Source organism: Chiloscyllium plagiosum, chromosome 20 (assembly GCF_004010195.1).
Source record: "Chiloscyllium plagiosum isolate BGI_BamShark_2017 chromosome 20, ASM401019v2, whole genome shotgun sequence".
Lineage (NCBI taxonomy): Eukaryota > Metazoa > Chordata > Chondrichthyes > Orectolobiformes > Hemiscylliidae > Chiloscyllium > Chiloscyllium plagiosum.
Window position 1 is genome coordinate 12,236,506 of NC_057729.1, and position 12,459 is coordinate 12,248,964.

Genomic DNA, 12,459 nt, shown 5'->3' on the forward strand with positions numbered 1-12,459 from the left:
AGGCAGCGTCCGAGGAGCAGGAAAATTGACGTTTTGGGCAAAAGCCCTTCATCAGGAATGCAGACAGAGAGCCTGAAGGGTGGAGAGAAAGTAGTATAGAGTACAATAGGTGAGTGGGGGAGGGGATGAAGGTGATAGGTCGGGGGCGGGGGGAGGGTGGAGTGGATAGTAGAAAAGAAGATAGGCAGGTAGGACAAGTTATGGGGACAGTGCTGAGCTGGAAGTTTGGAACTGGGGTCAAGTGGGGGAAGGGGAAATGAGGAAACTGTCAAAGTCCACATTGATGCCCAGGGGTTGAAGTGTTCCGAGGCGGGAGATGAGGCGTTCTTCTTCCAGGCATCTGGTGGTGAGGGAGCGGCGGTGAAGGAGGCCCAGGACCTGATTCTTGGCTGTAGAGGATAGTTGATGCATTGGTGGTAATCTTCTAAAATTCCATAGATTCTGGAATGATTCCTATAGGTTAGAAGCTTAAAAAAATCTCCCCAGTGAGATGCCCCCTCATCCTTCTAACCTCCATCGAGTACAGGCCCAGAGTCCTCAACCATTCCTCGTGTCCAACCCTGCATCTCTGGGTTTGTTGTTGTGACCCTCCTTTGGATCCCCTCCAAGGCGTGGACATCCTTCCTTAGATATGCTGCCCACAACTGCTCACGATATTCCATATGTCTGACCAAAACCCTACTACGGTGGCTCCCAGCCCGAGCTCTTATTAGTTCATTTGCCTGTTCTTTCAATACGACATGTATCCTCGGATATTTAGTTCCCAGCCCTGATCCCCTTACAGTTTTGTCTCTGTGATATCCACAACCTCGAACCAGCCAATTTCAATCAGTATTGAAAGCTTAGAGTGCTTTTGGATTCCAACTTGTTTGGAGAGTGCAGCATTAAAGAAGTTAACTTCTGCCACATGTTTGTTCTCTTTTTAATGCTTCCCGGTGAGCAATATTTCTCCATTCATGGAAGTATTAAATTTGGCAATTGTAAATCTTTGAAGCAATCTGACAGTTATGCAATTTGTAAATCATGATGCTTTCTGAGATTTCTTTTTGATTTGTAAAATATATTTTTTGTAATATTCTCCACCAAAGCACAACATTAAATCAATAAGGAAACTCCAGCACATTCAACAAAATTAGACTAGAAGATCAAATCCTTGCATGTTAAAGCATTGTGTTCATAACTTCTCCCACTCTCTTTTTTAGAAGAGCATTCTGAAGCTTTTGAACGTAGGTCAGTGGCCTGTTCATTTTGCACAACTCAGATAATTCTACAGATTCTGTCAAATATCACTTATACTATAATGAGTTGTTAACTGGTTCTCAGCTTGGATGCTGCTTGGGCTACTCTGCTATGGACCTCCTTTTAACCTTTGACCAAACACTGACAAAAAAAGCTGAACTTGAGAGAAAGTAAGAGTGACTGCCTTATGACATCACTTCAGAAACTGACCAAGTGTGGCACCACGGAGTATTCATATAACTGAAGTAAATGGAGAGTGGGTGGAAGCTTTGCACTGACTGGAATATTAGCACAGAGTTTATGGTGATTAGAGATATCAATCATCACAGTCCCAGGGTATCTCTGAAGAAGTTTCTCAGTACAGTGACCCAGACCCAGCTATTTTCCGCTGCTTTTCAATAACTGACCTTCCATCACAGGGGTCAGAAATGGGGGTGTTCATTGTGCAAATATCAGTGTTGAGCACTACTCTTAATGCCTCAGGTATTGAAGCAGTGTCTCATTTGTTATGAGCAGCTGAGGAGGGAGAAATTGACTCCCCTCTTTGTTGCTATCACATTTGTGTTAAAATCTAGTTTGCTAGAAATTGAAAAAAGCCAATTACAGTATCAAGGCTTTCTTGGGTGAAAAGAGAAACCTCCTGTCCCACTAACTCTGAGAAAGAAAAAAAAGCCATGACATTAAACTCACAAACACAGGTAATAAGTTTAAAAGAGGGTTTGTTTGGTGCAGATGGGAATAAAGGTTACACAGTTTAAACATTCTTAGAACCCTTAACATGTTGGATTTTTAACCTTAATACCACAGTTGTTTAATGGATGACTTGCATCCTCAACAGTAGTAGGATTTCTTTGCATCCTAAGTGAATGGCTATTTTCCTAATGCTTTTTTTTCACTGGGAGCTGTATTCTGAGATGATGACCGAAACCATTGAGTGGAACTCAGAGTCTTCTAGTTCTTGTTTGCAAATCCATTTTTACATTTCTGTGCTGTGGCTTGAAAGTAGTTGTTAAAATTTGGTTCATTATGTCTTCCTGAGTCTCTCTGCATTGTCTTTCCAAGCTGGCTAACCAGCAAATTAAATTTTCATTCCCAAAAAATGTGAAATTATCATACAAATGTGAATTAAAGCAGGAGATGCAAATTGCAACACACTGATTCAGTTGCTTGGTTTCAGTGTCTTTTGGTTTTAAATTTTGGTGAAAATGACTTCATTTATTCCTCATGGTTCCCATTTAATTTGCCTTCATGTAAGTGGATGTTACCACTGCAGCCCTTTTAGATCCGTGTTCCTTTTTTTGTTTTTTTCTTAAAAAGGTTTTAGTTCATCAAGAGCATCAAACATAACAATCAGGCAACAGAAGTTAAAATTCAATAGTCTGTGTTTACCATTTTCCAAATTAAATGTAGCAAGAGCTGGATAACATTCAGGCTTGAACTGGTAAGTGGCAAATTACATTTACAACTACACAGGTACCAGGCAGTGATCCTCTCTGCCAAGAGAGAATCCAATCTTTATCCCTTGACATTTAATGGCATTATTATCATTGATCCCCACTACTAATAACCTGGGAGATTCCATTGACCAGGAACTGAACTGGCCCAGCTATTTCAATCCTGTGGCTACAAAAGCAGTGAGTAATTGTAAAAGCAACATCTTATTTTTCTTTTTGTGGATTAAAATGAGAAAGGATTATTTTAAAACCAAGGATTGCAGAAGGAATTGCTGCACTTTTGAAATCGTGTCACTGGTACTCGTTGCATTTTTGCTGTGTAAGCAGTGGGGAAGATGAGATAAAATGGCACATGTAACTGGGTGTGCATGGAGAATTTTGGTGAGCATCAGGTAGCTGATTGGTTTGTATAATTGTGGATGCCAAAGATTGTCAACTTGGTGATGACCATTCTGGTACTGGGTAGCTGAAGAGCTTGTGTGTATGAACGATACATTGACAGAAGCAGGGTCTATCTTTATAACTCACGACAGTAAACTAGCTGTAGACTGAAGACCATCCATTATTTTCTCCCACCGTTTGCTTGTAAGCTGTTAGCTCTAACCAGCGACTGAACTGAACAATTAACATGTAAATCATCTGTGCCTTTGTCAATGAACTGAAAATCTGCAAGGAAGGGCTTCAGAGACCTAAGTCTTGGTAAGGAAAATGAACATCTCATCCAAGTCTATAGACAGGTACCATTGAACACATAACTCCCCAGTATTGTTTCCTCTACCCAGGAAACCCACTTTTTTTTGACTATCTGTGTCTGTCTGTATGTGTGTAGGAATTTTCAAAGGTGTTATTTTTATAGGTCTAAGAATTGTTAGGACAAAGAAGGAAACTAATTGACCCATTATGCTTGCGTCAGTTCTGTTACTTAGTGTCAATCTCCTGCCTTATCCCCGTATCCTTGCACACAATTTTTATCCAAATAAACACCTCATGCCGCCTTGAATGATTTAATGGAATCTGCCTCCACATTTCCAGGCAATGCATTCGATACCCTAACCACTTGCTTTGTGAAAAACTTTTTCTCAAATCTAGCCTGTATCAAATTTATGAACTAGTAGAGCTATATTTTGCTCGTTCATAGATGTTTACTTGTAGTTAGAATTTGCTTATTTTTAATAAATAGTAGTGTTAACATGTTAAGTACAGGAACCTGGTCTGTGTTTTCTGCTACCTGATTCCACCAAAGAGGTAAATTGGACATTTTTTATACTTTCATCAGACCTTTAACTTTGTGATGACCCCAGGAGTAGTAGGGCTGAAACATCAGTGCTGTTTCTCAATAAGTTGTAACACTGACATCTGACTTGGTGAAGTCTGTCGACCATCTGCATGGAACAAATCAGGAGTGCAAAAGAATATTTTCCAATTACTTGAACAGTTGCAGCTCCAATACTCTTGAACAATTTGACACCATCCAGAAGAAAGCAAACCTCTAAATTGGCATCCCGTTCCACTACCTCAATGTGTACTCTTTCCACCACTGAGACATGCAATGCAGGAATTTACTATCTTGAGGGCAAATAGAGATAGGCAATACATGGTGACCTGACCACTGATGCCCAAATCCCAGGCAATCTTAAAAATAACTTGGTCTCTCTTCACATAACTTTTATGGAAGTCAATACTTTGAATTGAATTATGGCTGTCAGTTTTTCTTTGATTAAATCCAGTCATGGTCTCTTTGTATTGGTCAACTACTTTTGGTATGAAGTTATTTTTTATTTTGCTTCCAGTTCTTTCTTTCTCTCTCTCTCTTTCCCTCCCTGTTCTCTTCCCCCCCCCCCCCTCCACACACACACACACACACACGCACATGTACGCAAACATTGCTCTGCATTGTGAATTTGTGCTAATAGGTATGAATCTGCTTTCTCTTTCTACGCTCCCCAAAGACTTTGGTTCCCAAGTAGCTTTTGTACCCATCTAAACTAAGCTAAGCTTTCAAGACAGGATTAGGTGACTTTCAGAAAGTTCATTTTCTATATCTGAGTTCTGCTTTATAATTTAAAACTGAACTGATAACGTATTTTCTCAGACTGTTTAATCTGCTAAATAAAACAGAGATGAGAACTAAATTTCCCGTGCTATCTAGATTTATGATCTGAACTACCTCAATTGCGATGCAGCTACTATCAACTCTGCAAAGTTAAGACTTGGCCATAAATATAGATTCTGGGATTTTGACAGTCATGTGTTGACACTTTTTTTTATTCCATCTATTTTATATATTCCATATATATTCCACATTTTATTTTCAGCCCAATCATTGCACAATCATCAAAGTCTCTTTGGCCATACCAATAACTAAGATAGTAGTGGGGAGGTTTAAGAAAACAGAGTTAAGTCAACCTTCTCTACACATTTGGGAAGTTTTATTCATCGTGATAATACTCTTCACTTGACCTCAGCTAGTGACTGGATGCACTGAAGAACAAGGTAGGTACAAAAATGTTTATAATGTCGAGCAAGGGAGCTACAATGTCGCCACCTTGTATCCTTGAGTGTCAGGAATAGAAGAATACTGAAGGATTCAACTTGTATGCAATAACTAAATTTAGTATGTAAAGGTGAAAGATGTTCATTTAATGATTAAAAAGGTTCCTTTCTTTCAGGCAGAACCATTGGATGAAAGCTCAGTGAAGAAGATGATTTTAACATTTGAAAAGAGGGCCTACAAAAACCAGGAACTGCGCATCAAATTCCCAGAGAATCCAGAGAAGTAAACAACTATATCTGTTGATCAATCCTTGTAATAACTTGTGCTATTTCATAAATATTGCATTTATTTGAGCCAATAGAGGCAGTTGAGCATGTTTTATTTTTGCATTCAAAATGTATTTTCTACTTACCCTTTTCATACTGTACATGTGGATAATTTCTTGATTGTCAATATTGATGACTCTGTTCAAGTTATTATCTGTTACTTGATTTGTATCTGACTTTTAAGAAAGAATGGTTTTAATTGCCTTATTAGTCTTTGATGGAACACGTACAAAAGAAATTCACGGTGTGAGATTTTCCTGTTGGGAATAATGAGGAATAGAAACAACAAAGGCACCTAACTCAATTTTTCAACTAATAGTGTCAGTATAATTGGACTGCTGGCAGGTTTCTTTTCAAGAATGAGAAGAGAGCATTGCTGCATGTCAACACTGGTATAAGTGTGAGCTGCCCTAGTCTATACTGTTTGGTGGTTCTCATTATGAGTTCTAGTTTTCTTGGGCAACAGTGTATTGCATATCTTTTATGTTGAAGATTCTTCTAAATAATTATGTGCAGTAAGGCAAGCACATCCAAATCCTGCCCCCACCCACCCCCCCCAAAAAATGTAGCGATACTGCAAGTGTCTTACATTATAATGGATGCTTTCAGTGTTTCCAAGTTTGCAGATGACAATACTAGATGGGAATATGTAACACAAGTATAAAATGTCAGGGAAACGCAGCGCATCCTGTACCATTTGTGGAGGGAGAATAAATTGTGAATGTTTTAAGTTAAATGTTTACAAATATTTGGGAAGTTTCAAATTTAACATTTACAATTTTGAATATTGCAATGGAAAATGTACTCCATTCAAAATCAATCCACTACTTTTCATCATTTACATAAATGATTTGGATATGCACATAGGAGATACATTTAGAAAGTTTGCAGATGACACCAAAACTGCAAGTGTATTGGACAGCGAAGAAGGTTATCTCAAAGTACAATGGGATCTTGATTAGCTGGGCCAATGGACTGAGTAGTGGCAGATGGAGTGTAATATATATAAATGCGAGGTGCTGCATTTTGGAAAAGCAAATCTTAGCAGGACTTATGCACTTAATGGTAAGCTCTTAAGGAGTGTTGCTGATCAAAGAGACCTTGGAGTGCAAGTTCATAGCTCCTTGAAAGTGGAGTCACAGGTAGATAGGATAGTGAAGAAGGCGTTTGGTATGCTTTCCTTTATTGGTCAGAGTATTGAGTACAGGAGTTGGGAGGCCATGTTGCAGCTCTACAGGACATTGGTGAGGCCACTGTTGGAATATTGCATGCAATCCTGGTTTCCTTCCTATTGGAAGGATGTTGTGAAACTTGAAAAGGTTCAGAAAAGAAGTACAAGGATGTTGCCAGGGTTGGAGGATTATAGGGAGACGCTGAATAGGTGGGAGATGTTTTCCCTGGAGCTTCAGAGGCTGACCTTAGAGGTTGAGGAAATCATGAGGGGCATGAATAGGATAAATAGACAAAGTCTTTTCCTTGGGGTGGGGGAGTCCAGAACTAGAGGGCATAGGTTTAGGGTGAGAGGAGAAAGATATGAGGGACTTAAGGCAAGGTTTTCACATGGAGGGTGGCACATGTATGGAATGAGCTGCCAGAGAAAGTGGTGAAGGTTGGTACTATTGCAACTTTTAAAAGGCAATTGCATGGGTATATGAATAAGAAGGGTTTGGAAGGATATGGGCTTAGTGCTAGCAAATGGGACTAGATTGGGTTGGGATATCTGGTCGGCATGGACAAGTTGGAATGAAGGGTCTGTTTCTGTGCTGTACATCTCTATGACTATTTATTCTCGCTAGTTTCATTTTGCCCTAGATAATTTTCATTTTATCACGATGGATGTAGACATTTTATATAAGTTTCCATCTAGTGCGTAAGTCAAATAAAGATTACGAGGTTTTTCTTTTCAATTAAGTGCAAGTTTGAAATATGATTAAAAGGATATGATGCTTTCTAAGTTGAACAACTTATACAGTAATGCACACTTTAAGAATATTGTTGCATATATTTCCTTTTACTTGTAACCTTTTCTTTGTTTCTTAAGTCTTGTGTGCATGTTTCAAACGCAAGCAAACTGCAATCAAAAAACTGATCTCATGTTGTCAGTCTATCTTCTCTCTTGGATGTTATAATGGAAAAACCTGACAAAAAAACAGTTTTATTTGTCTGATTGAAGTTGTCATTAAGGCAAAGTTCAGCTGGCTATTAATTAGAGTTATGGAGTCTTGCATAATATTACTCAGTATCATCTGGTTTACTTGCAGGTTTATGGAATCGGAGTTGGATTTAAATGATATTATACAGGAGATGCATGTGATTGCCACCATGCCTGATCTATATCATTTGCTTGTGGAACTGAATGCTGTGCACTCTCTGATTGGTCTACTTGGTCACGAAAATACTGATATCCTTTTGACGTCAGAAAACTGAAATAAATTCTCTTTACAATCTCGTGTTATTTAGCAGTCATCTAAAATCTTTGTACTGATGTAAAGTGCTTTATATAGTGGAACAATGCTGATTTAGTTGGACTATTTTATCTCACAGCATTGAGGACACCAGTTCCATGTAGCTATCCGAGCTGCTCAGTAGATTTGTTTTTGGTGTATTAGCGTTACTAATGCGTCAGTTGTATTTTTATATGATTAAACAACAATTGTTGCAGCTTTGGCAGCATCTGTAGAGAGAGAAGCAGAGTTAGTATTTCCAGTCTAATATGATTTTTTCAGAACAGATCCAATGAAGTATTTGCAGTATTTTACTTGTATTTTCTTTGTCCAAATGAAAGCGACCTGCTTCAATTTTTGTTGGTTCATTGAAACTCCTAGCTTACTTAAAGGCTTTTATGCTGAAGAAAGCTAGGATAACATGAAATATTTTCCTCTGTATTCAAACAGATTGTATGCTAATTAAGAGTACAATAGCCAGTAGAATAAAGGGTCATTTTTGTTTTTTAAAAAAGCATTCATTCATTTGGTATGCAGGTTAAAAGCACACTCAATGTTTTATCATAGTACTTTCTTAGAGAATTTAGTGTTAAATGTTGACAGCAGTGTTGAATGTTAAATGAAGATCTGAAATTGATCTGTCATGTTTTGTAGTATTTATTAAGGTAAACCTTATGCATCATAGCATGGAGTTCTGAATGCAAGTCTATGCCAATCTTATCCTAGGTTAATTCAAAGTTAAAGCTAGTGTTCTGATTTTTTCCCCATGTTCCATTATCCTATATGTATTCCTGCTTAACTCAGACTCAGTGAAAACTAAAAGTAGATATTATCAGCATGTGATAGCATTGTTTGCCGATTTCTTTCATGTGTTATTTGATATTTGACAAACTACTACATGTATCCATTGCAGTGGTAGATCTGCTGCAAGAACTGACAGATATAGACACCCTGCATGAGAGTGAAGAAGGAGCAGAGGTTCTCATAGATGCTTTAGTGAGTGCAATGCTTTGGTTACTCCTTTGGGATGACTTTACTGTAGTCTAATGGTTACATGTGATTTTGACTGTTGCTGACAATTGTTTCTTTATATCAAATATTTTCAGCTTTTATGAACTTATTGACTCGCTTTGTAAAGTTTTGCAATTATTCCATTGTTCCCTATGGAATTGTGATCTCCATTTACTTTTAAAAATGATGCCTGTCCTTCTGATTAGAACTGCAACATAATTTGAGAGCATCAGTTTTCACCTATCATTCAAAGCCCACACAAGAACATTTGTTAATCTGTAATAGTTTGGAGTACTGTACAAGGATGAACAGATGCTTCTCATCACCTGGGAGAGGCCATGTATTCGATTTAGACCAACATGAGCTGATTTAAATGAGCTTTCCGATCATTTATGATTGTGATCAATTTAATTTTGCCAGATAGTACTGAATTATCAACCACACAATTTCCACTTCACCCTTTTTTGCAGACAATTCAAGGAAATTCACAGTTTTAAAAAAAAATTCAGAGTAGCATATTAAAATTTGTCACAACCGGATAGTATTATATGGCTTCACAAGGGTAAAGAAGAATGGCCAGTTAGGGAGCATGATGATCCAGCATTTAATTCACTAGTTCACTGGATCGGGCCGTGTTCACAAAAGATGTTTAACTTTTCCCACGCACCGCACCCTGCTCAATGGAAAACCTAGGAACTAATGTGTATTTTAAATAAATTGACCGACAACAGGTAGAAATCTCTGAAGTATAACCAATTACCCTGAAGCCATTGATGGAAGGGGTATTCAAATGCTTGGTTAACAAGATGGATTTTAAGGAGGAGAAGAGTTGGCTAAGTTTAGGAATGAAGGTCCTGAATGGATGAAGGTACAAATACTCAGTCTGAAAGTCACTTGGGATCCATTGACCAACTTCTGGGTAATAAACTAAAATGTTTTGACATCCAACCAGGATGAGTGTTGTGCTAGAGCTTAAGAGAATGAACTTCGAGGAAGCATGAGTGTGCACATAAAATTGCAAAATAAAATTAAGGGACAGACCACATCCCAGCAGGAGTAAACCCGAGATGCGGATCTCATGCAGCTTAGTCCCCGAAAATCCAAGATGATTGGATGCCTCATCTACATCATGTCCAATGCTAAGACAGGTGACAAATAGGAATGACAAAATGGTAATTTGTTTTTCAGCTGTTTTTATAGATTTAAATCTCATTAGCTTGTCATGCCCAGTAACTATATCAAATGACCATGCAAATCAGGAGCAGGGGTAGGCTGTTCACTTCCTTGAGTTGGCTATGTTGTTCAGTAAGATGGTAGCTGATCGGATTGTAACTTCAAAGCCACATTCTGTCTAGTTCTGGTAAGTTTCACCTCCTTGCTTAACAAGAATCTCATTTTCATCTGATTAAAAGGCATTCAACTACTCTGCCTCCATATTTTCAGAAAGAATGTTCCAAAGTCACACTGCCCTCAGAGAAAGAGAGACACTCCAGATCTAGAAAAAGAAGTGATTGAATGGAAAATGGCTGACATGGCTGCTAATGCTGGTGAAGTGGAAGAAAGGTGGTGAGGTGTCCCAAGTTAGTCAACAGACTCAAATAATTAGTGGTTTGCATTGGATGAGAATGAACGGTAGAAGATGCTAATGTAATTGTGAAGAGTGATAGGCCATGAGTCTAGTTGGAATGTGGATGTACTAGCAGAGTTTGAGCAAGTGTGAGGTAGCAAGGCAATAATACTGGCACTTACCTGGCCGACTGCAGAAGACCAATCATCTTTTTGTGGCGTTGCTGCAAATTCTTCCAGATAGTGATTAGTGTCAGTTTCGGATTTGTGGGTGATGTTCTCGTCTGCCGATTTTGCGTGAAGATGATGGCCCTCCTCTGCACCACCCCATTCACCAGGACTTTCATGTTTGTGTCAAGAAATTGATTGCCAGCTTGCCTCTGTTTGCCATTTCTGGAGCAATTTTTCAGATGAAGGAATCGTATAGAGTAACTCTGGACTCGAGAAATCTCACTAGGACTCATTGACAAAGCTCTCTATAAAGCCTGCTAAAATTGACTGTTAGCTTCACTATGCTGTGTCCTCTTAAGGTGCTTGTAAGCTCTCAGTTCAAAACAACATGCACTCTCTTAAAAGGTACAGTTATACACCTTATAACACTATATCTCTCATAATTTCATACATTTCAATCACATTTCCCTCACTCTCCTTTGTTCCAAGGAAAACGATCCCTTCTGTCCAATCTGTCTTCATAACTGAAACTCTTCAGTCCAGGCAACATCCTGGTAAATCTCCTCTGCACCATCTCCAGTGCTATCACATCTGTCCTATATAACGTATTCCAGAACAGCTTACAAGCACCTGAAGAGGGCACAGCATAAAGTGAAGCAGGTGGCAGATAAAAACTGAAATTTGGACATTTTCAGTATCAGTATTGTTACCAGTGGTAGGAGATCCTCAGCCAGAAGAAGAAAAATATAGGCTGGTGCCTGTTTAATTTCCCCAGGGCCAGTGGGAGAGCAGCAGGAGGCAACTCAGGAGATTAAAGCAAGGTTGAGGCGGGTGATAATGTTTGGGGCCACGCGGGGGTCTCTGCCCAGGAGCCAGGCCCAGTATTGCTGCAGGGGCGGCTTGAGCAGGGATCGACCCACCATCCCATACTGGTAATCCGCCAACTGCTTCAATTGCACCTCCCTGCAGCAGCCGCACCATCACCTGTCCCCAGCCCCACTACCGAGTAGGCACCAGCCGATGTCTGTCACCTTCCAGCTGAGGATCTCCTACCACTGGTAACAATACTAATATGTCATCACAGGAAAATGCCTGAAGTTTGGAGTTTTTATCTGCCACCTGCTTCATTCTATACTGTGCCCTCTTCAGATGTTTGTAAGCTCTCAGTTCAGAAAGCATTCTCACTTTCTTAAAGGTACAGCTCACTCCTTCAACTTCATAACAACAGGGTAGTTAGGAAGGAACCTTTCCCCTTGATAGACGGATCAGTGGCCGAGGGGCATAGATTTAAAGAAAGCAGCAGAAGGTTTAGAGGCGATGTGAAGAAAAACCTTGCACTCAGAGGATAGTGGGAATCTGAAACTCATTGCCTGTAAGGGTGATAGAGGCTGAATCCCTCATAACTGTTAAGTATTTAGGTCTGCACTCACGATGCCAAGACATAAATGGCTATAAGCCAAGTGCTGGAAAATAGGATTGAAATAGTTAGGTGGTTGCTTTTGACTGGCGTGGATGCCATGGCCCTATGAACCTTTCTCTACGCATTAGATCACTATGACTCTGACACTGTGGTCAGTTTGGAGCTGATGGGAAGGAGTTGCAGGGTTTCTTTGTAAGTCAATCCTTGTAAGAGGATAAATAGGGTGGTCAGTAGGACTTTAAACTTCTGAGTTGGGGGGAAGGGAAAGTGAAAGCAACAGGGAGCATGGAGTTAAATGGAAAGATAAGCGGCAGGATAGCATATGTGCAGGCAG

The 12,459-nt window shown here is 39.4% G+C and overlaps 1 protein-coding gene across 1 annotated transcript in view; it reads left to right on the top strand.

The window, feature by feature from the left end:
• Positions 1–12,459, top strand: part of ctnnbl1 (catenin, beta like 1) — a 192,568-nt gene that overhangs the window by 45,881 nt on the left and 134,228 nt on the right. Inside the window, exons 3-5 of the mRNA XM_043710185.1 lie at positions 5,363–5,469; positions 7,775–7,914; positions 8,856–8,953. Coding sequence (XP_043566120.1) covers positions 5,363–5,469; positions 7,775–7,914; positions 8,856–8,953 — 345 coding nt within the window. The remainder of the gene's footprint in view (positions 1–5,362; positions 5,470–7,774; positions 7,915–8,855; positions 8,954–12,459) is intronic.